Genomic DNA, 25,851 nt, shown 5'->3' with positions numbered 1-25,851 from the left:
ACATGTTTTTCTTATGTTGTATAGGTGGTAGCAACAGGTGGTAGTGATGGAGGTCATGTGTTGGGCGAAGAGGAGGGAAATATAAAAGGTGACTCCAAGGTTGTGAGCAGAAAGGAAGGGGGAGATGAGGCGGGGGGGAGGGAATAGATGGTGGGAATTGGGGAGGATGGACGGGAGGAGGAAGGAAGAAAGTAGAGAACTTCAGTCTTAGCTGGGTTAATTAAAAGGAGAGACAAAAATTGGGATGACCCAATAACATTGTGCATCAAAAACCTTCCGTGCAAAAATTAAGGGAAATATTCACATGAGGTAGAGATAATGTGAAATAATTAATAAGTCTACATACACTTGTAAATGATAAATCCCACACAAAAGAGATAAATCCTCTTGATTGAAGTAACTTGTATTTATAAAGCAATTCACGTGTGGCTGTTAAATAACATATTAAGGGATTGATAAGTCCACATATATTTATAAATAATAAATCCCACAGAACAAGTAAGTCCTCTTCATTGAAGTAACTTGAATTAATAAAGCATATCCATATACATCAAATGTACCAAAGAGAGACTTTGGGGACTTCCGGTGGTTTGCTCCATAAGACTTCGGTACTTTGAAGAGGGTTTTACTCTTTGAAAAAGTGCAGTACCTGCACGAAACGCGTCAGAGGCTTCTTCCCTGACTCTTGTTTTTTACAATGCCTGTCTACGTTCAATAAAAAGCTGTTTTTTACAACGTAACCAGTGTCAGCTGCACTTTCTTTATCCGGAACGCATCACACAGCGTTTGACACGACACCATCATCCCTCCCACGCCAGGAGGAAGCTTTGCATGGTTCGTTTTGGGCTGAGAGCACGCAGGATCCAGGAATCCATCAATGGAGGTCGTGAGTACATTCATGGGAGTGATTCACCAGTTCTAGCTCTAGGGGTTATGGTTTATTAGATTTGATTTATTTGCGACAGAAGTAGTATAAGTAGTCCATTTTGAGTGCACTCGAAAGGGAACAATCATCCCTATTGAAGAAGGGAACAAACAGAATAGCAAGCAAAGGGGAAGGGGATAATCTCCCCACTACAATCAGATAGAAATAATTGGGGGAGAGGGAAATGGATTTCTTAGTACTGAGAATGCAATGTAAACAGAGGGGGTTGTGAGGGGGGGGGGAGAGAAGGAATGATATGGAGTGGGACCACTGGGAAAGGGAGCAATCCAATAGATAATACTACAAGAAATAGGTAAATGTTTATGAAGCACTTGGGAAGTGGAAAATCAAAGAAAGGTACTGGGGGAGGGAACAATGTGTTTAGAGCATTGGGGGGAAGCAATAATGAGAACAATATTTGAAAAAGGTGGCACAGGAGAGGAAGGAGGGGAGTATAGTTTTATATATATATGTATATATATATATATATATATATATATTATAGTTAACAATAATATCAGTTAATAACAATAGGCAATATAAGAGGTAACTGAAACAAGAGGCAATCAATTGGTAGCTGGTAAGATTGTTTAGGTGGGGGGGAGGTGTTGAAGGGGGGATGAGAGGAGACGTAGTAATTCTGGTGGTTTTCAGTGGGACGAGGTACTTTTTGACGGTATTTGGTTGATGTGCTGGCACTTATGCTTGTGCTACGATGGGTCAGTGGTAGAATTAAAGTTGCTGCTCAGCGCACTTAGTACCCATTCTGAGGTATGAATAAACTTCTAGATATAATTATTTACATAAAATAAGGTGCCTTGCTAACTTTCTCAGTGGAATCTTGGCCTTGATTTGCTCGTCGATCCACACTCTCTGCACGATTCCGGTCACTCCAACAACAAACTGGCATATACCACAGCTTCCATAGATAAGGATCAGCTTGTTCACTGCACTACCAGTCTCAGCAGTTGTTGAGTATTGATACAATTGCAGGATGTCTCACAAAAAAGGCAATATAATATATAATACTTATAATATACCACAATCATCAAACAAATGGGATAGTCCTTCTTGATGGTCACAGATCTCAATTATAATTATATTATAATATATAATTATATTATTATAATTATATTATAATCTGTGCACCATGTAACTCCTCCCCAATTCATCCTATTGACACTCCATGTAGAAAGCTGGGGCAAACTTGGAGCAAAATGCTTTAATACATAGGTGAAGGGTGAAAATGCCCCGGGTTTTGTTCCAAACAGATCCCATTGAGTCTATTTTCTTAAAAACATATAATTTTGGCCAAGTTATGTAACAAATCATGCTCACTTTTAAAGCAGCAATCCAAGCGGACTGTTTAAAAAAAAATGTTTTTGTTATACTGTACATAAGATTGACGCATTGACTCTCCGGAGCTGAACTCCACTCATTTCAGCTCTTGCTTCCTGAGATACTTACATCAGCGCTGTTTAAAGGTTCTGGTCACGCGTTCCAATAAGATGCTGCACCGGATGATGTCATGGCTTCCTATTGGCCCGAGGGACACAAAAGCTTTCAACGCTGTCATTAAATGAACAACAGCTAGCCTAGCCAGAGTTGCTACCGACACCTCTTAGGGAGGTAAGCATCTCAGGAATCAGGGGGTCCCTGGAGTTGAAATTAATGGGTTTCAGCTCTGAAGACCCTCTGATTCAATGTTATGTATTTTGTGTCTAGCAGGCACTTGTTTTGCCCAGTATGGCAGTAGGGGAATGGAGCAGTACTGGGGTACCCCTCGGTTCTAGTAGTGAACAGTATGGAATGCTGCATCAAACTCATCCTTTTTCAAGCCTTACCAATATCTTCATTAAAACTGTGTATGATGACAAGATAATCCACTAGAGCTGTGTTTTACAATCAGGGTTCCTAGGAACCCTTGGGTTCCCCGGGGATCCCTAAAGGGTTCCTTGAAAGTTTCAGGTTATTTTAAAATTGTACCAAATACAGAAGAATTTACAATGCATCTGATCTCAGATGTGCTATTAGAGAGGGTTGGGGTTCCTTACAATGCATAAGATCTCAGACGCACTATTAAAGAGGGTTGGGGTTCCTTACAATGCATCTAATCTCAGACACGCTCTTAGAGAGGGTTGGGGTTCCTTACAATACATCTAATCTCAGACACGCTATTAGAGAGGGTTGGGGTTCCTTACAATGCATCTGATCTCAGACACACTATTAAAGAGGGTTGGGGTTCCTTACAATGCATCTGATCTCAGATGGCTATTAGAGAGGGTTGGGGTTCCTCAGAATTTTACATAGGGTTCCTTAACAAAAATTTTTTGGAAACTACTGCACTAGAGAATAATAATAAGATACAATTAAATAAGTATACAACCATCAATTCAATGTTGTGGAGTAATGCTATCACTTGGTTATGCACAACACTTTACAGCTGCCGTTTTTCTGGAACAGAAGGGTATAGTACACAAGCATACAGTATTAAGATAAGTGCACCAAGGATTCTTACAATGGCACCAATTACATTTGAAGAGTTACACTAATAAGCAGACTGATTGTAGTGGAACAGAAGGCATGGCAAACAGTAACATGCACTGTGTCTGATAGCACACATTGCCGATTTATAATGGAGTTAGATTATGCGTACAGCATGTTATATTATATTAACATAGACTATTAGGAAACTGATTCCCAGCTTTACAAAAACCTTATGCATTTTTAGTTTTTGGTTGAGCAATTCAAAGAGCCTCAATCCTGTATAAATAAAAACATAGGCACTGTGCTAAATGCAAAAAAAGTATAAACTAAAAAGACACAGGGACATATATCAAGGCAAAACAGATGTAATTCTGGGGCAAAAACACAGCTCTTAATGTATCAAAGAATAAAATACTATTGATTTGAATAAGATGTTTTTCTTTTACACATGGCAGTTTTTATGCCCAGAATTGCACCACTTTTGATACGGGCCACAGTTATTTGCAGCCTATTGTAAAAAGCTTTGTGTTAAAATATACCATTTTTCTCTGTAAACAAACTGTAATTTTCAAATAAAAAGCAGCTACACAGCATCATCAAGTATCGTCATACGCTGAGAATCATTTAGTTATTTGTTTGACACACTCTAAAAGTGGCTCAATTTGACTTTAACTACAGTTGAAATAATCATTAAAAAAAATACTGTGCTGAGTGGTTATCCCATTTACAAATGGGAAATAATAAGTAAGCCGTAGCAGGTCCATTCCAGATCAGAAGGGACCTTCTGGAGGGCACTTGCCCAACAGATGTGACTGGGTATGTTTAAAATGTTTCTGTTTGGATTGAACATGGCGTTAACTTAACGCAACATTACATTAACGCTCGACCAGGGCTGATATAGGCACCTGTTTTTCTGCCCTGGTGTCCAATTCCTTTATCCTAAGCCCATTGTTTTACTGACAGAGCATACCTGCAGAGTAAAATTGCTGGCTTCTCTTACTTCCATTTTGCAGCACACATAATCACAGGGCGGGAATGTTCCGGGCACCACAAGCAGTATTGTTCTGTCAGAATGGCACGGCACTCCAGTTGCAAGCATGAAGGATTCACTTATCTTATATGGGGCACACATGGGTGTCTGCCAGGAACGTTATTAGATTTGTTTGACTTCTGATAGGAATTTGTTATATTTCTATCTGGATTGATATCTATGTGTACTTTGGATTAATATTTTCCTGTTAGGGTGTATGTTTAACAATGCATCTTCCAATTGGTGTCATCAAGGAACTGAAGTGTATTGTTTTCTTTGTACAGTCTTCCAGCAGAATGTAGTTGAATCTCATACAACACAGGAATTTAAAACTGCTAGGGGTAGACACAGAAGTATACCACTGTAAGTTATAGAGACTTCCAGGAATAAAATTCACTGTAAGGCTTCACAGTAGGTAGAAGAATGGCAGTCTAGGTGCATAAAACAAGAAACAAAGAAGTCCAGAGCAACATCCAATGTGACAAGAATACACAGTGAAATACCTATATATCTCTTGAAAAATGGGTCATTTAGTTAAGCCTTTGGCTAAAGCGTATAAGCCTGCGAGCCACTTTCAAGGCATGACCATAATATCGCAGGTCCTAACACTAACTGATTAAAATTCTTATTTTCCTCTATAATTAGAGATATATAGGTATTTCACTGTGTACTTTTGTCACATTGGATGTTGCTCTGGACTTCTTTGTTTCTTGTTTTATTAAATTAGCCCCGCCCAGTAGCACTCCTTTTGACACACACACACACACACATATATATATATATATATATATATATATATATATATATAGTGGTAATTTGGGGGGGTTTCTGAGAGCTTGCTGGGTATCTGTGTGTTTGTTAACTTTGTCCAGCTGGTCTAAGCTGTTTTGGAGGTCAGTTGCTCCTCCCACCCAGGGTTTAAAGCTTGCCCTTCCCCACTGTCCAAGTAAGCAGGTTTTCTTTTCATGCAGTTGGTTGCGACAGGTTCAATGCCAGGACCATCCTTCCTCTAATTATAGAGGTAAATAAAGATTTTAACCAGTTAGTGTTAGGACCTGCGATATTATGAAATGGGGGAGCTTGAGAAAGGACCATAAGGTCTGAAACGTTGCTTCTTTTTTTCCGTGATTAGCCCCTGATGCCTGTGTTACTTCATTAAATTGTATTTTTTGAATTTGTGAGTGCTCCAGATTTTTTGATATTGGGTATTTATCTATTTTTTGTTGCTGGCCGCACTGTGAGCACCACGACTGATCAGATAATTTTTTTCCTTTTCCTTTTTCCCTTTGAGTGCCCTGAACATTCTTGAGATATATATATCTGTTAAACTAAAAGACCATTTTATTTAATAGATATCTATACATATATATTTAGGCACTGACCGTGTATAAGTTTCACTGGATGTGCACTGAGCTCTGTCTGTGTTTCATGTTCTATCTCTGGTTTTAAATATATATATATATATATATTGTGGTAATTTGGGTGGGTTTCTGAGAGCTTGCTGGGTATCTGTGTGTTTGTTAACTCAGTCTAGGTGCACTAAGTATTCCTTACTTGTCAAGTGGTTTCCATGTTTCACCAAATATATACAGTATACTGTACATGACTAAACATGATAGAACAAAATACATACAACTTGAAATAATGAACATTAATACTAATGATTCTAGATATCTAAGATAGAAGCAGACAAGGTAACCAGTGCAAGGTATGACACAGAGCTGACACTAGCCATGCATTATGTTGCATGGTGTATTTCAGTAACCTTAGCAGAATGTTAAAGCGGCATTTTTACCTATTTGGACACTTTAAATAAGCACTCAACCCCACCACCAAAAAGAGGTTCTCAGGTATTGTTGGAATGTCATGGTTTAAACAACGGGTGCTCAACTCCAGTCCTCAAGACCCCCAAGAGGTCAGGTTTTTTTGTTTCGTTTTTTTTCCACAAATCTTTTTATTATGTTCATTTTCAGCATACAGGCGATCAGCTTTGACTTTTCCAGTTACAATCATAATGTATCACCTATGTTTTATATACAATGTTTACAATATTTTTCAAACTCAAATCATATCTATTTTAACTTTGAACTCTAACGCAACTTGCCGTGTTGGTATTTTCACTCTCTTTCTTCTTTCCGTCCCCTATCTAGTCCTTTTATCCTATACCGTCCTTTGTCTTCATGTCTCTGTCCTCTAGGAACCAATCCCACCTCTGACGGAAGTCCCCCATTGTACTGTTCCTGTCTATGCATTTTAAGGATATCCCTGCTTCAACACAGGTGGCTCAATCAGTGGCTCAGTCAAAGACTTCTATTGAGTCACTGATTGAGCCATCTGTGGTGAAGCGGGGATATCCTTAAAACCGACCTGTTGGAGGGTCTTGAGGACTGGAGTTGAGTACTGCAGGTTTAGATGACAAGCAACCGTGTCCACCAAGCTTACTCTCCTCACTTTAAAGGAGTTGTGTATGTGATGCTGCTACTTAGTATAAAACTCAATTGGTACTTAATAATACTCAGCAACTGACTATAAGAGAAATAATCAGTAATATATCATTTTCTGTTATTAAAAAATAATGCATACCTAGTCAACACAAAGAATACTTTAAATTATGTGATTCACAGTGAATATCCAGAAGCCAAGTCTATATCTCAACCTCATCTCCTCTCAACCATTTATGAAATAACCTTTCCGTTTGACAGTTCACTTCATATGCATATATTATTAAGAGGATTATAAAACCGACATACATACCCAAAATTAAAGTAGGCCAATTAGTAATTCTTGCCTTCAATCCCTGATGGAATATTTCATGAAGAAACATTATGGTTTCACTGCAAGAGACAAAAGATAGAATTAAATACCACACACACACGCGCGCACACACACACACACACACACACACGCACACGCACGCACGCACACACACGCACGCACACACGCACGCACACACGTGAACACAAGAATCAATTCAAAGATCAAAATGAAAAACTGAATTATCACCAGGATAAACATAACTCAAACAACTGAGTCAATTCCCTTTGTTTTTTTATGTATAAAATCATATTAATAATACATAGGCTTGTGAAATCATGAATAATGAAGTTCATAAAGACTACCTCAATGCTTTATTCTGTCAGTGCAGAATGCAAAAAGATAAGATAAGTTCAAAGTTCATCATCTATAAAGGTCAGGTTTAATTAGCCTCCTTTCAATAAATCAGACACAGCTTGTGATTTTAAGGGTGGTGTTGGTTATGAGATTAAATGATCCTTGGGATATACTGCATGAGAATGAGAAAGAATTCAAAATTATGTCTTTAATAAATAACCATTATTTTGTTTTTTTTGTTGTTCCTTAAATATAGATGGCGTTATATCCCAAGATAATTTTGGAGCAATAGTGGGGCTGCTGCCAGAATCACTCTACTCTTTCCTAGATCTGTCTCAGCGTCTCCCCTCATGAAATCCCTATCCTGGCTTCCGATCAAATCCCGCATCTGACACCCCATTCTTCTCCTCACTTTTAAAGCTTTACATTCTTCTGTCCCTCCTTACATCTCAGTCCTAATTTCTCGCTATGCACCACCCCGACTCTTGCGTTCTGCTCAAGGATGTCTTCTTTCTACCCCCTTTGTATCTAAAGCCCTCTCCCGCCTTAAACCTTTCTCACTGACTGCCCCGCACCTCTGGATGCCCTTCCCCTCAGTACCCGACTAGCACCCTCTCTATCCACCTTTAAGACCCACCTTAAGACACACTTGCTTAAAGAAGCATATGAATAGCACTGTGGATATTCTGAACACATGATACATAAAGCTTGGCCCCTTGCAGACGCATTTACCAGAACTCCCTCCTACTGTCTCTGTACGTTCTACCTACCTACCAATTAGACTGTAAGCTCCTCGGGGCAGGGGCAGGGACTCCTCTTCCTTAATGTTACTTTTATGTCTAAAGCACTTATTCCCATGATCTGTTATTTATATTATCTGTTATTTATTTGATTACCACATGTATTACTACTGTGAAGAGCTATGTACATTAATGGCGCTATATAAATAAAGACATACAATACAATACAATACAAGACAAGTTCACTTTGCGCTGCTTTTGCCCTGTGTGTCCCAGTATGAGATTCAAACAATGTCTATACATATTATAATGAGATGTACAGTATCATGTTTTGTGCGGATATTGCTCCATTTTACCTTTACAGCTGTGCTAAAATATATCCTGTGGTTGAGGTGGCATAAACCTTTCTGTACAATCTGCACCAGATATAAGAATCTGCAGAAACAACCTTCTTACATAAGCTGCCATAGAGAGCAGCAAAGGGAGCTGTAATAGAAATGGCAGGACTATTAAGTAGTTTAATTAATCTGGTACTGCACATGTGGCTACGGTCTGACTTAAACATATCAAGAAATGTTTTTATGGCCTGTTAAATCCTTGGCCAGGGGGTTTATGGGACTGATAGAATGTTTTGCCAGAGATGGGATTAAATTATGGCTCTGCTGACACTAAAGAAAACAGGACACTTTTAAAGGTACTTTCAAAGAATTCCGGGAAGGATTCCACAGAGTGCCAAGGGGCGAGACCAAGCCTACCGTTCACAAATATGAAATATGAAGATATCATGGACTTGACACCTACTCTGAAGTATACCAGATAGATATTTATAAATAATGCAATTAAACAAATCAAATTATGCAAAGCCCTTCATAGTTACATAGTAGATGAGATTAAAAAAAGGCATACGTCCATCAAGTTAAACCTATGCTAAATTTAGATGATAGATACTTATCCAATATTTGTATTTACAGTATATTGATCCAGGGGAAGACAAACAAAAACCCCAGTGAAATATCATCTAATGATATCTCATAAGGGGAAGAATAAATTCCTTCCTTACTCTAATAATGGCAATCAGATTACTCCCTGGATCAAGATTCTTCCCCTGTTTACTTATTTGGTATATCCCAGTATACCTTTTCTTTCTAAAAAGATGGCCAAACTTTTTTTTTTAACATATCGATTGTATCTGCCATCACAGTCTCCATGGGTAATGAATTTCACATTTTAACTGCACTTCTTCTCTCCTCCAACCTTAAGGGATGAACCTGTGTCATTTACACGGCCCTTGGGATGAATAGTTCTTTTGAAAGCTCCTTATATTGTCCCTGAATATATTTGTATATAGTTATCATATCATCTCCTAGATGCCTCTTTTCTAATGTAAACAAATCTAATTTAGCCTCTCCTCATATGTCAGATTATCCACACCTTTAATTAATTTGGTGGCTCTTCTCTGTACTTTTTCTACTTCCATATTGTCTCTTTTATGGACTTTGCTCTCTATGCAAACCTCAAGGTAATTAATAAACAAGTTAAAAAGCAAGGGTCCCAGTATGATCCTTTGTGTCTCGGAGGTGGATAAGGGACAAATATCTATTTGTTGCTCAAACTAAGGGGCAAGTTTTTTTAAAATAAGTCTTGTTACATTCAGCAAACTCGGTTGGGTCTTTTGACATGTGTCTAAGTATTATGGCCATAAAGTTATGAGACCTTTTATATATGTAGCTGAATACATGTCCCCCTCTTACCTCTGGGCTACGGGAGGGGGATGGCTGGCGGGACACCTCCGGTAGGCGCTGCGACTGTGGGAGCGAGTGGATGGCTGTCGACGGCAGTGGGACACTCGTGGGAGAGATGCAGGTGCGCGCTAGTGCAGGGAGAGCTCCGGTACTTATGGAGGCTCCACGGTGGGATGCCAGTAGGGTGCTGCCATTTTAGGTGTGTTGAGCACACGCGAGTTCTGGAGGCGGCCATTACAGTTATATCCCGCAGGGGGACTACAATTCCCAGCAGCCCCAGAGGCTGCTAGATCACCTGGCGCAAATCAGCCAATAGGGAGCCAGGACTTCCCCTGCAACAGTTTTGCTACGTTTCACACGCTTGCAGCCAAGCAGTCAGTTGGAGCCCAGACAGAGAAGGGGAAGGTAGGGTCTGAGTGTCAGTGGCACTCAGACTAGGCCCTTAGGTCCCAGATAGACCCCAATCAAGTGAGCTTGTGGTTGCTACAGGGAAGGCCCTAGATAGGGACGCTTCTCCAGTTACTGAGTAGTGTCAGGGACACAGAGGAAGACGCCGCACGGTGATTGCGGCCTGTGGTCTTGGATCAGACCCCCTACATACAGAGACTCTTAAAGGTAGACCCTCCTACCGGAGACCACCCAACGCAGAGGTGGACACCATCTTGGACGGTGACGTCTCTGGATCAGCGGATCCCCATTGCAAAGTCGGCCACACCGAGTACTGGAGTACTCGGCAGGTACCTGACAAAGTGCACCAACAACTCACAGGGTAGCGCTACTCCCTACACTCTTGGGTGGGCCCGGAAATTGGGGAAAAGTACATCAGGGTATTGGTGCCTAACACCTAATGTAATTTGGGGACACCCATTGGCGGTACAGAGTTGGGGGTTGTTATACTGTGTGGTACAGGGTACTGTTTATGGTTCATAGTAAAGGTTGGTATTATATATACAGACATGTGTGTGTATTACTGATATTGTTCCTGGGTGGGGCTTATCATGCTGCGTCAGGATCCCTTTCAGGTGGAGGCGCTGCACCAAGGTGGACATCTGATCATCCCAGGCTCCCAGTGGCGGAGGCTCTGGCCTTCTGTGAGCCAACAGGTAACAGCAGTACCAGTAGACTCTTTAGTAAGGGGAAAGAGAGCTACATATATTGAGCCAACTTTTAATTGAGGCTCTGCATCAATCTCTTATTTTAGTCTTTATCAATTGTATATGCTTTTGCCTTTAGATCATAGATATATGAAGAATAGAAGGAATTAGAGGAGGAGTTACTTAATGGAAAAATGACATTGCATGCAGGGCTTTCTGTATTTCTATGCTTTTTGTGACACAAATCTGTTCCCAAAATAGCTAAAGGAGTGAGAAATGCAGTCAAATAAAAACAAGACACGAGCAAGGATGGTCAAAAATAGAGAAATATATTCAATATAAATAACACATTGAAGCAAGATCAGTCAAAAGTACTCAAATGATCACACTATATTTATACAATGTGTACAGGATAATACAATTGTAAACAAACAAATCTGAAGATTTAATAAAGGATAATGACTTACAAAAAAAGTAATGGATGTATAGGAGGCTGTTACCCTAGTGATGAAAACTCAACGTTTTAGGCTAAGGATCGCCCTTTATCAGACTCTTGATAAATTATATTATCCTGTACTCGTTGTATAAATATTCTACGATCATTTGAGTACTTTGGACTGTGATCTTACTGCAATGTGTTATTTACATTGAACATATTTCTCGATTTTTGAACATCCTTGCTGGTGTCTTGCTTTTCTTTGACTGCATTGCTCATTCTTTTGGCTATTTATGTATTCATGATAGGAATGAGAGATACCATCTGAGCAAACATCACACTATATATTTTAATTACATATATATTTTCACATTTGGTTAGTTTCCCATACTATACCAAGTGGAGACCAGGCAATGTTATTATTTTATCTTTGATCTAATAGTAATCTGTTACCAAACATATCTCTGTCTCACCCATGTCTGTTAGCATCATTCTCCGACTACAATACATGTAATTACTGCCTCACTGCCTTTTAACTTCTTAAAAGTGATTTGTTGAAGAAGATACCCTAGTGATTTGTAGAAGAAGATAGCATAGTGATTTGTAGAAGAAGATAGCATAGTGATTTGTAGAAGAAAGCATAGTGATTTATTGAAGACGATAGCATAGTGATTTATTGAAGACGATAGCATAGTGATTTGTAGAATGTAACAGGGTATGTCCCATAGCACCATTCTTTCCCCATGTTATCCCTGTTATGTAAGTCCTGTTAGCTGCAGGCAGTAACAGGTTAAATCTATGGCCTCCTTATGCCCCTCTTGTAAGTGATGGAAGTAAGGTGGTGACTCATGGCTTGTGTAAGCCTATCAGGGATAGGTACAGTCCATGAGCCTGCCCTTTCTTGAGTCTTCCCAGTGGGTGTAACGCATTCAGGCATTCAGGCTTCGAAAAACAGCCCATAGGGTCCATATCTGGATAGTAGTTATTTTACCCATTAATGCAGCGGTGCGCAAACTGGGGGGCACGCTCCCAGAGATTAACTGCAGGGGGGGACACGGCGTTTACAGAGGCCCTGCGCTTCCCGAAAGCACTTAAATTAAGTGCCTGGAAGCGGCGATGGCCTCTGTAAACCTTACTTACCATGGTTCAGCCGGCATCAGGAGACGCGTTGCCACTGTCAAATGACGGAGTCATATGACGTCACGTTGCTATGGCAATGTGACATCATGATGCCCAGACGCCGGGAACCAAGGTAAGGAAGAGGAAGGGAGCGGAGCGCGGAGAGATGGACAACCGGCAGGGGGGCGCAGGGGAAAAAGATTGTGCTCCCCTGCATTAATGTACTGTATGTAACTATGTAACTACAGTATGTATGTGTTGGGGGAAGGGTTGTTGGGGGTAGAGGAGGTAGGTTGTAGGGTTGTTGTGTGTATTTTTGTTTATTGTGGGTAGGGGGATTGGCTGAAGGGGGTAGAAGCCCCCAGGGATGAATGTTTAGGCCAACGGGGTGGTAGCGGGAGGGGTTAACCCCTTCATTAACTTGGCGGGATTAACTGCAAAGGTAATTGTCACGGGAGACCAGGCAGTTTACACCTTTTTAACCGGGATCATTCACTGAACAAAACAAGGTAATGAAATAAATTGTAGTTTATTCTCACAAATTCGCTTACAGACTATGATACACAAAATACAGACAGGTGCAGGGAACTCTAACTAAGAGTTTTACCCTGACCGGGACTTAAATCGGCGTGAAGTTGAACACGCCACCATTCCCTTCTCTTCTGAGAACTTGGACTTTTCTTGACCGCGAGCTACCACGGATCCTCTGGAACCGAAATCAGCATCAAATCACAGCCGCGACCGCTGCATTTGATTTTGAGAACTTGGGGGTCTATGCACTAAGCAGCGCTAAATTGCATTCGCCAGGGGTTCGAATTCGCCATGTTTTTGGCGTGTTGCCCTCGCTGTATGCAGGAAGGGCCGAATCTCTGGCGAATGAATGCGCCACCACCATTTGACAAGATGGCGAGTAACCGGTGGCGAGACAGTCTGCCTGGCGAGAAGCTGCCGAGAAGCCATCCCCTGCCGAGATGTGTCTGCAGCAGAGAGATCCGCTGCTCTCTCTGCGCAAACATCGGCACATTAAAAATTATTTTAAATACAATTTTATTCAGTGTACATGTGCAGGGGGTCTCCGGAGCTGAACCGCATTGGTTTCAGGTCCGGGGACCCCCTGCTTCCCGAGATACAGGCACCTGTAAATACAATAAATACATAGAGCACTCACCCATGTCCGACTGCCACGATGAAGGCCATCCTCATATTCATCACCGTCCATGCCCCTCCAATGCTGCAAAACATGAACAAGAATAAAAACAGCCAATGTAATGTCCCCTAACCCCTTCATCACCATCAGTCATTAAGGGGTTAACCCACCCTCTTATAGGCCTAAGACGTCACATTGTCGTCATATGGTTCACACGGCCCTGATTGGGCCGTGAAAACCATGTGATTTTGGGGGGGGGGGATTAATTTTGATGACGTCCTTTAAAGGCAATGACGCCAGCCAATCAGAATGGCTGTGCTTCAATTGCCTTTAAGATGACGTCATTAAAAGAAAGATGGCCGGCCTCACATGGTACTGTAGCCAATCAGAGCGTGGGGCTTAACCCCTTCATGACCGTAGCGATATTAACCACTAAGGTCATGAAGGGGTTAAGTGCACCCGCAACCCCCCCGGAAGCCCTAAACAAACAAACAAATACCCCCTTCACCCACCCCCGCTACCCACAATAAACCTGGCACGGCTGGTTAACCCCTTCATTACCTTAGCGGTTAGCCGCTAAGGTAATGAAGTGGGCTTTAAATGCATTTTTCCTGACTCGGATGCATGCTGGGGGGCTCCGGTGCTGGTATTAATGACTATCAGCTCCGGAGACCTCCGGCATCAATCTCAGGCAGGAAAAAGGCCTGATTTTTTTCTAAGTGCCGTTCCGCCGCTCATCCGCAGCCTCTCCCCAGCAACTTGCCTACTTTTTGGGGCGAGACGGATTGCCGTGAAAAACGCCATTCTAGAGTGGCGCAAAGCTACTCGCCACTACTAGAATTGAGTGGGGTTGAAAAAATGGCTAGTTGCGGCGCAAAGTGCCTTTTCGCCGCGTCGATGGCAGAAAAAAAAAACGCCAAAAAAATTGGCTTTTTTTTGCTTTTCGACAAGTTTTTGCCCCTTACTGAATCGGGGTATGCATTTTTGGCGCAAAACGGGCGAAAAGTGCCTTTGCGCCGCTTACTACATGACCCCCTTGGTCGCAAAAAGAATCTGGCAGGCTTTCCTGGCTTGAAATCGAAGCTGGTTGCTCTGCTATTTGCGCAAGAGCAACTTTGAAAAGCCCGCCCGCGCTCTTACTACTGGGAATCCCAAATCTGATTGGCTGAGACATTTCTTATAGTACAGTATTCTGAGTTTCATTCATGAAACTCAGCAGCCAATCATCGCGTGGGAACTTTTTCAGTAGCCAATCAGGGCCAAGCCGGTATGAAAAGCCGGGTCAGTGGGAAATATGAAATTGCCAAGGGACATGTGCAAGTTTGCCACCTCCGTCACTGGCTATCGCAATGCCACCCGCTGGGTCAGGCTCCACTATGTCTGGTAGAGCAAATGGCAGCCCGGACGACTGCCATTGTTCCCTGGAACTGGTTACTTGAGCCCTTCCCTGCTACCCAAATGGCTTTCACACCTTTGGCATCTCTGGCTATTTTGAACTCCAATGACCAGCAGACTTACCGGCGCCTATGGGTTAGCCCTAGTCTGTTTGGGCATCGGTTCCAAAAGTTCCAAGACATTACAGTACACAACAGTACATTACAGTATTAACACAGTATTAATAAAATATAGTTTAATACATCCCTAAGTCTCTGGATATGGGGAATAGAATAGAAAGATGTGTTTTTATTCCTATCAGCCGTTATTCTCCAAACACTATCTTTTGGACTTAGCCTGGACTCTGAGAGTCCCCTCACAACCTTATATATGGTTTGAGCACCCACAAACCCAATACAGGTTCTGGGCTACCTGGGCACTAACTGGGGTACCCCCCTTAACCTGGGGATCCCCTAAGCTATAGGGACACTTATTCATCCTTGTGCCCCATTCACCTTTCTGGACTATGCTGAAGCAGGGAACCTTAGCGGTGAGTCGCTCTTGCATTTTCAAGGGGAGATATTGCCGGGACAATGTGCCTACATGTATCAGAGAATCAGGCATGATTTCTGGGTACATTTTTAGGGGAACCGACAACTCCGGTCCCAAATTACCTAGGCACATTTTGACAACAATTCCTCTGCAAAACCCCCCTTGAAACTCATCCCCTAGCAATCCCTGCTTGCTGGCATGCCTGGAAAGGTAAAAACACAAAAAATACTTTATTTACGCAAAGTACAGTTGAAGCATACAGTGTTAATGGGCTCAAGAACTAACTCTCTTGAACCCTTATACTCTGATCAGGGGTAACCAAAAACGGGCTTAACCACCTTTATTTGAGAGCCTGATTACCCCCTACGTCAGAGAAATGAAGGGGTTAACTCCACCCGCAACCCCCTGCAAGGCCTAAACACCCACCAAGGGACAAATACGACCTTCACCCACCCCCGCTACCCATAATAAACGTGGCACTGGTAGTTAAACCCTTCGTTGCCTTAGCGGTTAGCCTCTAAGGTAATGAAGTTGCCTGTAAATGCATTTTTATTGCATGGGATTCATGCCGGGGGTCCCCGGTGCTGATATTAATGGGTATCAGCTCTGGAGACTCCCAGCAACAATCCGATGCAGGAAAAAAAGCTTTTTTTTTTCCCTAAGTCCTCTCTTGCCACCTTCTCAGCAGGTTCTCCCAGCCCCAAGCCAACTTTTCCTGGCGCGAGGATTTTGTGAGAAACTCACCATTCTAGAGCAGCGATTAGCCTCGATAAAATAATCAAGGCTAGTAGAATTGCACGAGTTTCAGAAACTGCCGATAAGTGGCTTATCGCCCGTCACCCGGCGATCTGTTTTGGACCGCTGAAAAAATGGGCGTTTTGTGCCTTTGTCGCCCACTTATCGAGGCTTAAAGAATAGCAGTAGGCATTTTGGGCAAAAAGGCCTCGACAAGTGGGTTATGAAGGCTTATAGACTAGGCCCCTTGGTATTACTCCCATGACCTGTGTTCCTGATCTATGATTTCTGGATGATAGTTTGCAGGTTAGAATCACATGAGTTTCATTGACTTACTTCTTTGTTAAAGTGGAATATAAAACTTTGTATGTGTTAAAATGAGTAATTATTGACTGGTGAGATGGGCAATTTGTGTATCTAGGTGAACTTTTAAAATCCCTGTCCATCAATGCCCCTCCTGGTTGTCATTTGCACTGGAAATGTCTGTGTTATGATGGTCCCAAACCACAGGTGACATGACAAACAAAATAATTCACCAGAACTCACCAGTGTACATCTGCGTTGCCCCAAAGGCAGACAGCCTGATGGGGGCTCCCCAAGAGCTTCACCCCTCTGCACAGGACCAGCGTGCTAAGGGTTAACATTTGCTTGTACTTTGTGGAACGTCAACCCCACCCACTGGAATGTTAATGAGCGAAGAGGACACAAAGATCTTTTGTTCATAGCTGCAACCAAATCAACCACCCCAGTGTACATCTGCGTTGCCCCAAAGGCGGACAGCCTTTGGCACAGCCGAAGGGCAGCCAAAGGGTGTGAGCCATTTGCTGCTGTTCGCTGCTGTTTGGTGATGCTAAAGTGATGTTAAAGCTGCTCTATTTCAATTGGAAAATCACAAGCCCTTTATCCCCTGTACCCAATTTTCCAACTCTATCTGTCCATGAAATGTCTGTGAATTGACTGTTTAACCCTGTTCTTTTAATGTAACCATGTATTTTAATAAATAATAATACACTCATCCCGGTGAGTTGTTGAGTGCTTTCATCTGAGTTTTTGCAGTCCAGCCCATCCTTTGTTGCTCTTATGTATTTTAATAACTCTGTGCCCAGGATATACTTGAAAACGAGCAGTAACTCTCAATGTATTACTTCCTGGTAAAACATTTTTATAAATAAACAAAAGTAACATAAAACAAATCAATCAGCAGAGTTCATTTTAGCGACTTGGGGACACAAAACTATGTTTCCTGGCAATCTATTTTGTATATGCGATTACAGTTTTTAATTTCCTTTCAGACTTCCAACATCCCCAACAACTTTTTACATCCTCATTAATGCAGTGAATGAAGTAGCACTCCAAGAACATGTGTTACAACTATGGAGAATGACAGCTGCAAATCAAGGCATTTTTTGGGCCTCTCTCTCAGATCTATTTCGGGTATGGATGGAGTTAGGTATGACTTAATTAAGGTTGATGCCGAGAAATAAGTGTTAAAGGGGACGCAATTACATGGGAGTTATATAATTTAGGCTGCAATGAGCTAATTTGTATGTCATTTGGGAATCAGTCATTACAAATAACCCCATGCTTTAGGCCCACCTCTACAGAGGTCCGTTATTGACCTAAGTCACCACCTTGAAGGGCGTTGCATTAAGTACAGATGCAGCGGCCATTATTTGAACAAATCACGGCGCCGTTTTCATGTGCGCTGCTGTATTCCACGCAGCATTAACACGGCCAATCGCCCCAAGCACACGTGTTTATCGCGGTGGTTTTGTTTGAATTTCATGGATTCTGTTTTCGTATCCGTGGCAGAAATGAATGAATTCTGTGTACAGTACTGTGCTACTGTGTCAATTTCAGTGTTTAACACTAAAATGCCATTTTCTGCACTGGCGTCTTAAGGCGGGAAAGTTGGAAGAAATCACGCACCATGACATGGGTATTCCGAGGTATACAACGTGTGAAGTGTTCGAATAACGGCCGCTGCATCTGTATAACAGCCGCTAGTGTAAATGATATGCAAAAGAGGTGTTACCTCCAACAACAGGGGTCTGGTATTGTTAATAAAGGGATTTTACCTGACGTTGGTTAGATCATACCTAAAGGTGGCATTACTTCCATCTAGACCTGAAAAAGAACACACCTGAGATACCTGAGAAATCTGCACATTTTAATCATGTGAATACACTTTGCATGCACTGATTAGCATATTTCCAAGGTATTGCAGATATGTTCCTTTTTGTGCATGGGTATCTCTCCACTCATTGCATAAAGGCATGCCTGGGGAGGTAGAAAAATCACTTGGGACTCGAGTAAAATAGTTTCTCTCGTAACGCCACCTTTAGGTAAGACATGCTTAACACAAGCCATGTTAATTAGATATACTGTGCATCAGCCGTTGTTTTTGAATGTCATTAGGTTGTTATATCAAATGTCCAAAAGTGGTTTGTAAAAATGTTTACGTATTCGTAAAGTGCTTGAAAATGAGTAAAATATTGAGTAAAATTGCACATTCTGCAGAGAATGTGCAGTTTCAATCCGCACCATGAAATAGGGCTTTTGCTGGAGAGTGGGCAAAAAAACAATATAGGACCTGTATTGCTCCACTTTGTTCCCTATTATGTACACCACCAGATCTCGGATATCCAAACCTCATTGTTTAAAACCTGCACCAATATAAGAAACTTCGTATAAACAATTATAGACAGCACTCTAAATAATGAATATAAAATCATGAAGTACAGGGTGCAAACGGAACAAAGTGGGCCCAAACAACCCCACTGAAGATCATATAAACCAAAACAAGGGCTCCAGCACACACTGATTAATACCAGCTGCATCAGCACAGAGACATCCCATGTGATACCTGCCAGGATAGATTGTGTCTAAAAGAAATGGCCTCATTTACTGCAGTGCAGAACTTCAGTAAACATGATAAATTAGATTTAGGCAAAAATATATGTTTAGTCTAGTAGACAACGGTATTATAAATTAATTCTGTTTCTTTTTCAAATCCAATTAACATAACTTTACATTATTATATGTACCAATATTCAATAAAATATCAAACTCAACATTATTTTGTTGCTTGGCATCTACTACAGTGTTTATTTTGCAGTTTATTTAGATACACTTTAAGTTAAAAAGGCATTGAACCACACAGAGAGCTGTTATTTCTTGGCAAGTCTCACTTGTTTCAGTTGGAAATTGCAGAGAATATGTTGTATTAATACTATTGCTTGAAGTGAAATGCACTATTATCGCAAATGAAAGGTGGACAATTGTGAGGGTTAGATCAAAGGAATACATTGGCTTAAAACTGATGCAAAATATACCACCACACTTGACAACTCTTTGTGCTTTGAATATATATTTTTTCTTTTAAAAATCTGTTGTAGAGATAGGTGTCATACTTTTCTATTTCTACTTAAACCCACCAAAGTTTATTCAATCAAACAAATGCATAGAGAGAGGGGGGAAGAGGTGGGGGAGAGGGGAGAGAGACGGGGGGGGGGGAGAGAGGGGGGAGAGAGAGGGGGGGAGGAAAAGGGGGGGGGAGAAAGAGGGGGGGGAGAAAGAGGGGGGGGGAGAAAGAGAGGGGGAGAGGGGGGGAGAGAGAGGGGGGAAGAGAGGAGGGGGAAGAGAGGGGGGGGAGAGAGGGGGGGAGAGAGGGGGGGAGAGAGGGGGTGAGAGAGGGGGCTGAGAGAGGGGGGGAGAGAGGAGGGGAGAGGAGGGGAGGGGAGAGAGGGGAGGGGAGAGAGGGGAGGGGAGGGAGGGGAGGGGAGAGGGGGGGATACAAACCTATTTTACTAGTATTTCAAGTGACTTGTGTACTTCCCCAAACACACCTATATACAACACGTGCAGAGACACCTGTGCATAAAAAGGGACACACCTAAGATGCCAGGGAAATATACTCATTTAAGTCATTTGAATATACATTGCATATCCAAAATTAGCTTGTTTCTCAGGTATGCTCCTTTTTGAGCACAGGTGCCTCTCCACATGTTGTGTAAAGGTGTGTTTGGGGAAATATATACGTAACTTGGGACTCTAGTAAAATAGTCATGTATCTGTGTCTCTCCAGCAGATTTGAAGTTTGTCAGAAAGTTCACCCATCTCTAGTGCAAGGGGACTTTGATCAATTGCCCTCAATTATTATGCTGTGAAAACACTGACCTACATTGTTTTGTTACATGTAGCAACAGTATGTCATACTGGAAACTCATCTAACGAAGACATCTGCTGAAATATGGAACCTTGCTTGCTGCGACAGCATAAGTAATCCAAACGAGACAAGTATGCCGTAGTATAATACATGTACACTCTGACTCAGGCCCTCATTCTCTCCCGTCTTGATTACTGTAACCTCCTGCTGTCCGGCTTTCCTGCCTCTCACCTGTCTCCCTTACAATCTATCCTAAACGCTGCTGACAGAATCACTCTACTCTTTTCGAGATCTGTCTCAGCATCTCCAATCATGAAATCCCTCTCCTGGCTTCCGATCAAATCCCGCATCTGACACTCCATTCTTCTCCTCACTTTTAAAGCTTTACACTATTCTGTCCCTCCTTACATCTCAGCCCTAATTTCTCGTTATGCACCATCCAGACTCTTGCGTTCTTCTCAAGGATGTCTTCTTTCTACCCCCTTTGTATCTAAAGCCCTCTCCCGCCTTAAACCTTTTTCACTGACTGCCCCACACCTCTGGAATGCCCTTCCCCTCAGTACCCGACTAGCACCCTCTCTTCCCACCTTTAAGACCCACCTTAAGACACACTTGCTTAAAGAAGCATATGAATAGCACTGTGGATATTCTGAACACATGATACATAAAGCTTGGCCCCCTGCAGACGCACTTACCAGAACTCCCTTCTACTGTCTCTGTACATTCTCCCTACCTACCAATTAGACTGTAAGCTACTCGGGGCAGGGACTCCTCTTCCTTAATGTTACTTTTATGTCTAAAGCTCTTATTCCCATGATCTGTTATTTATATTATCTGTTATTTATTTGATTACCACGTGTATTACTGCTGTGAAGCGCTATGTACATTAATGGCGCTATATAAATAAAGACATACAATACAATACAATACAATGTACACGTTTCTATTCATTTCACCCGAATGCCCATTCACTTTAATAAGAATAAGGAGCTCCAAACACAATTTTGAAAATCAAACTTCAGGCGCCCAAGTACCATTATTAAAAAGTAAAGACATATTAAATGTATTTCCAGGAAACATACACTAAAATAAACATTTTGGGAGACCAATTATAAATGTCTCCCTACAGAACTGGCATACAAATACAGCAACAAGATAATGAAATAATATATTGCCATTACCGTCAATATTTTTTCTTGTGCTATTTTAGTTTTGGTCATCAATGCAGCATCCAGGAGACTTTGATAAATAGAATACACTGATTTTTTTTTACAATTTGTAGGCACAATTTTGTGTTTTTGCCTTGAAATATTATATTCAACAGAAAACTTAGCTAAGCATTTGTAGATGAACAGCCTTTACAGATGTTTCAAAAATACTCAGCGCATGCCTGCCGATATGTACAGGAGTCAATTTGTTACTAACTACTATAAGTGATGTCAGTGCTGATAACCTTGATACATGGTTCTATGACCTAGAATACATGGTCCATGACCAAGCACTGGTTCTTGTGCTGCTCTGTCACTTAGCAGCATTGAATGTTGGTATCTGTAGTTCTGCTACTAACATACAACATTACTAAACACTGGTACTATTGTTACACAGAAAAAAAGGGGGCAGTTCCCGGCACTCAATCTGAAAAATGAATAAATATGAGTAAAGTGTAAAAAGGATTTTACTAGAATATATACACATATACACAGGGCGTGGAAATATTAGACACAGAAACTATTGTCAATGTTAACCGCACGACTGATCAATACAATATAAGAGAAATATAGCCCAGCAGTATATAGTGTAGAATAAAACAAATGGTAAGGGAGAACACTGGGTAAGGGAAGTGATGAGGGGAAGACACGGGAAAAAGGGGAGGAAAATGAAATAAGGGGGGCAACGTTATGGGGCGAAGAACTCCTTCTTCTAGCCCGTTCCTCAAGATCACTAGGATCCAAGGTACTTCACTTACACCCTATTGGGACAAGGGCACCCTGTCACAATGTACAAGTGTACAGATAAAGAAACCAAGCAACCCGATTCTGACCACAGTGTTCTAAATAGCACAGAGAGGGCACTCTAATTGAAGTATCAGCAGCTTGAGATAATGACAATCACCCAATGGGGTGATATATCACACAGTAGAAGGGTACCAAAAAGGAATAAAGTAAATGTGCTGATAACCTAAATAGGCAAAATATGAGGCCAACAACCAGAATCAAAGCAGCACAAACTTGCACAGGCTCCTAAATGCAATCACAGAAATGCTTAGGCTTTAGAACATTATGTGCACCGAACAATCAAAGTCTCTGGAGCAGCAGTGGATACTCTCTGTGCGGTTAACATTGACAATAGTTTCTGTGTCAACTATTTTCCCGTCCTCTGTATATGTGTGTACAGTATAAACTCTAGTAAAATCATTTTTACACTTTACTCATATTTATTCAATTTTCGGATTGAGTGCTAGGAACTCCCTCCTTTTCTTCTGTGTTACATTTAGTTGAAGGAGGGAATAGGGTCCCTCCAGGTTCCAGTCGCACCATATTCATATTTGGCACATATCCACGCACATGAGGGCTGTTTAATCTATATACTTTTTGATAATTACTATTGTTACTTTGCTACTAAATAAGACCAAGAGCCCTCTGTGTGTTTAGGTAAACCAAACGTGGTTGTGGGCTCTAGAGTCTGGCTGGCTACAAAACTGAGGCAAACCCAGTTTAAAAATCGGCCCCATATTTATCAAACAAAAGGAATCCAATTGAAAATTGGACTTTTCCCTTTGATAAAACGGGGCAATTCTTTTACAAAGGTATTGTAGCTGGGAGTCTTTAGTAAATAAACCCATGTTTGTATAAGTCTGAGGGTTTGAGGTGGGGTTTGGGTGTCCTTGTCTATTTCAGACTTCATCATTCTGCATATCATGAGATTATCCCCCTGGGGTAACAAGAATATTTGTGGAAAGTAGAGTTACAAAAAGGAGATGTACACATGTAGGTCATTCTGACCACGAAGGAAGGCATCTATCTTTAGCCAATACACCAAAAAAATGAAAATAAACTACCTTCAATAGGATTTATGACTTTGTTAAATGCAGTATGTTGCATATACAGTATTTCCCAAGTTATGCAGTCAGGATAGTTGTACTGATACAAGGCACCATGTGGAGGTTATGACAAATTTGTTAAGGAATGTGACATAGATGATAAATCATAGAGATTTATGCTACCTGACAGAGGCATATTAAAGTGACAAAATACAATGCTCAGTGGTGCAGAACTTTGCATTCTATGAATACTGACACACACACGCTGGTCCAAATGCATCAAAATAGGAGCGAAATAGCTTGATGCATTGATGTAAGATGAATATGCCTCCAACCCAACTTTGATAAATAGGCCCTTTAATGTAATGTATTGCTTTAGTGATTCACTACAAATGATATAATAACAGGGGTTTTTGTCACATTTGTTGCAAGTCCATTGCTTCTGTGACAGGAAATGGCAGCCATCTTTAGACCGGATTAAAATGCAAATAGAAAATGACATGTTAACTAACCATGCATATTTTCAATTCAACGAGGGAAAACTACTGCCTTAAAATGCAAAGTGGTTCATATTCATGAAGAAAAGGGCAAGCGGTATATTCTACCCAATAGGAGAAAGCTGCATCTGATTGTTTTGCACAGCAGGCACTGAAAATGCATACGTGCATAATATGAAAATAAAGTGAAAATGAGGTTGAAAGGGAAGGAAAAAAAACATTAAAAGAATGTATATATTGCATTGTACTGTAGTAGTTTCATGTCTTTCAGGTCACAGTACTGTTTTATTGTAGGGTCTGCGTAAAGTTTGGGCAGTCTGTGCTCTTTATGTAATAACTGAATGGCACTCTTAATTCTACTGATGTAAAAAAGTCATTGATAAGAATAAGAGCAATAATTACCTGTTGAGAAAAATGCTGCTCACGTCATCATGGCTGATAGGAGGTTTTTTAGAGCTTGCAGCCATTCTCAGGGGCCTGAGGAAGCAGTTTACAAGGATGTAGAGCTGATGTACGTATTCTGACTCGGCCTCAACCATGTTAAATACAATCTGATTCCGCTTCCTCATGCTCTCTGCGTGGGGAGAACATATATAGTCTTGAACAATTGTCTTCCACTTTCTTCTGCAAAGCCAGCCACGCATAAAGCTCTGAACCTACAGTAGAAAGAAAACCACTTAAGGTTAATGATGTTGCAGCTACAGATGCAAAGACAAAGGGGAACCTTTTTGGTTTGTCTTAATGTTATTTTTTCTCAAGACATATTTTAACCAGTTGTGTATGAAGAAAAAGCCTTCATAGCTGTGTGCGGGAACTAAAAGAAGCAGTACGGTAAAAGCAGTGGTATCACATACTTGGATAGCATACGTGGCCACTCTACATAAGGACACTATAGTTAAAGCAGTGGTATCACATACTTGGATAGCATACGTGGCCACTCTACATAGGGGACACTATAGTTAAAGCAGTGGTATCACATACTTGGATAGCATACGTGCCCACTCTACATAGGGGACACTATAGTTAAAGCAGTGGTATCACACACTTGGATAGCATACGTGGCCACTCTACATAAGGACACTATAGTTAAAGCAGTGGTATCACATACTTGGATAGCATACGTGCCCACTCTACATAAGGACACTATAGTTAAAGCAGTGGTATCACATACTTGGATAGCATACGTGCCCACTCTACATAGGGGACACTATAGTTAAAGCAGTGGTATCACATACTTGGATAGCATACTTGGCCACTCTGCATAGGGATCGAGCTACAGGTGCCCCACCACTATTTCTCTACCAATATAGTTTAGGGGGGAGGGGGGATGCCATTGTTCCTTGTAAATGAAAATGCTGCATCTGAATATCTGAACTGGTACTGAAAGATTCTCTATAAATAAGACCGGTAGAAGACAGTGAAGATCATTCTTATCAGCCAAAACCGGGGGCTGGATTGGGCTGTTTTTGGTGAAGGTCAATGGGGAATTTCGGCCCAAATGGCTGCTTTGCTGGATATAAAATATGCCTCAGCTTCCTTTAGAAAAAACCTAGTCCCAGGTTTAAAAATGTTAAAAAAAAAGTTTTTTTAATGCAGAGATCAACGGGGATTGCTTTTGTGTTTTAAACTAGTTTAGAACTTTTTTCCCCTGATG

General features: G+C 41.3%; 1 protein-coding gene across 5 annotated transcripts in view; it reads right to left on the bottom strand.

Annotated features, from left to right (window-relative positions):
- Positions 1–25,851, bottom strand: part of RASGRF2 (Ras protein specific guanine nucleotide releasing factor 2) — a 331,487-nt gene that overhangs the window by 185,667 nt on the left and 119,969 nt on the right. For all 5 annotated transcript variants that reach the window (XM_075592338.1, XM_075592348.1, XM_075592358.1 and 2 more), the window contains exons 5-6: positions 24,600–24,853; positions 7,197–7,276 (exon numbers count right to left, since the gene is read on the bottom strand). In XM_075592338.1, the coding sequence (XP_075448453.1) occupies positions 7,197–7,276; positions 24,600–24,853 (334 nt within the window). The remainder of the gene's footprint in view (positions 1–7,196; positions 7,277–24,599; positions 24,854–25,851) is intronic.

This window comes from Ascaphus truei, chromosome 1, assembly GCF_040206685.1.
Source record: "Ascaphus truei isolate aAscTru1 chromosome 1, aAscTru1.hap1, whole genome shotgun sequence".
Lineage (NCBI taxonomy): Eukaryota > Metazoa > Chordata > Amphibia > Anura > Ascaphidae > Ascaphus > Ascaphus truei.
Note: the sequence above shows the minus strand (reverse complement) of the source record. Positions and strands in the feature narration are given on the sequence as shown.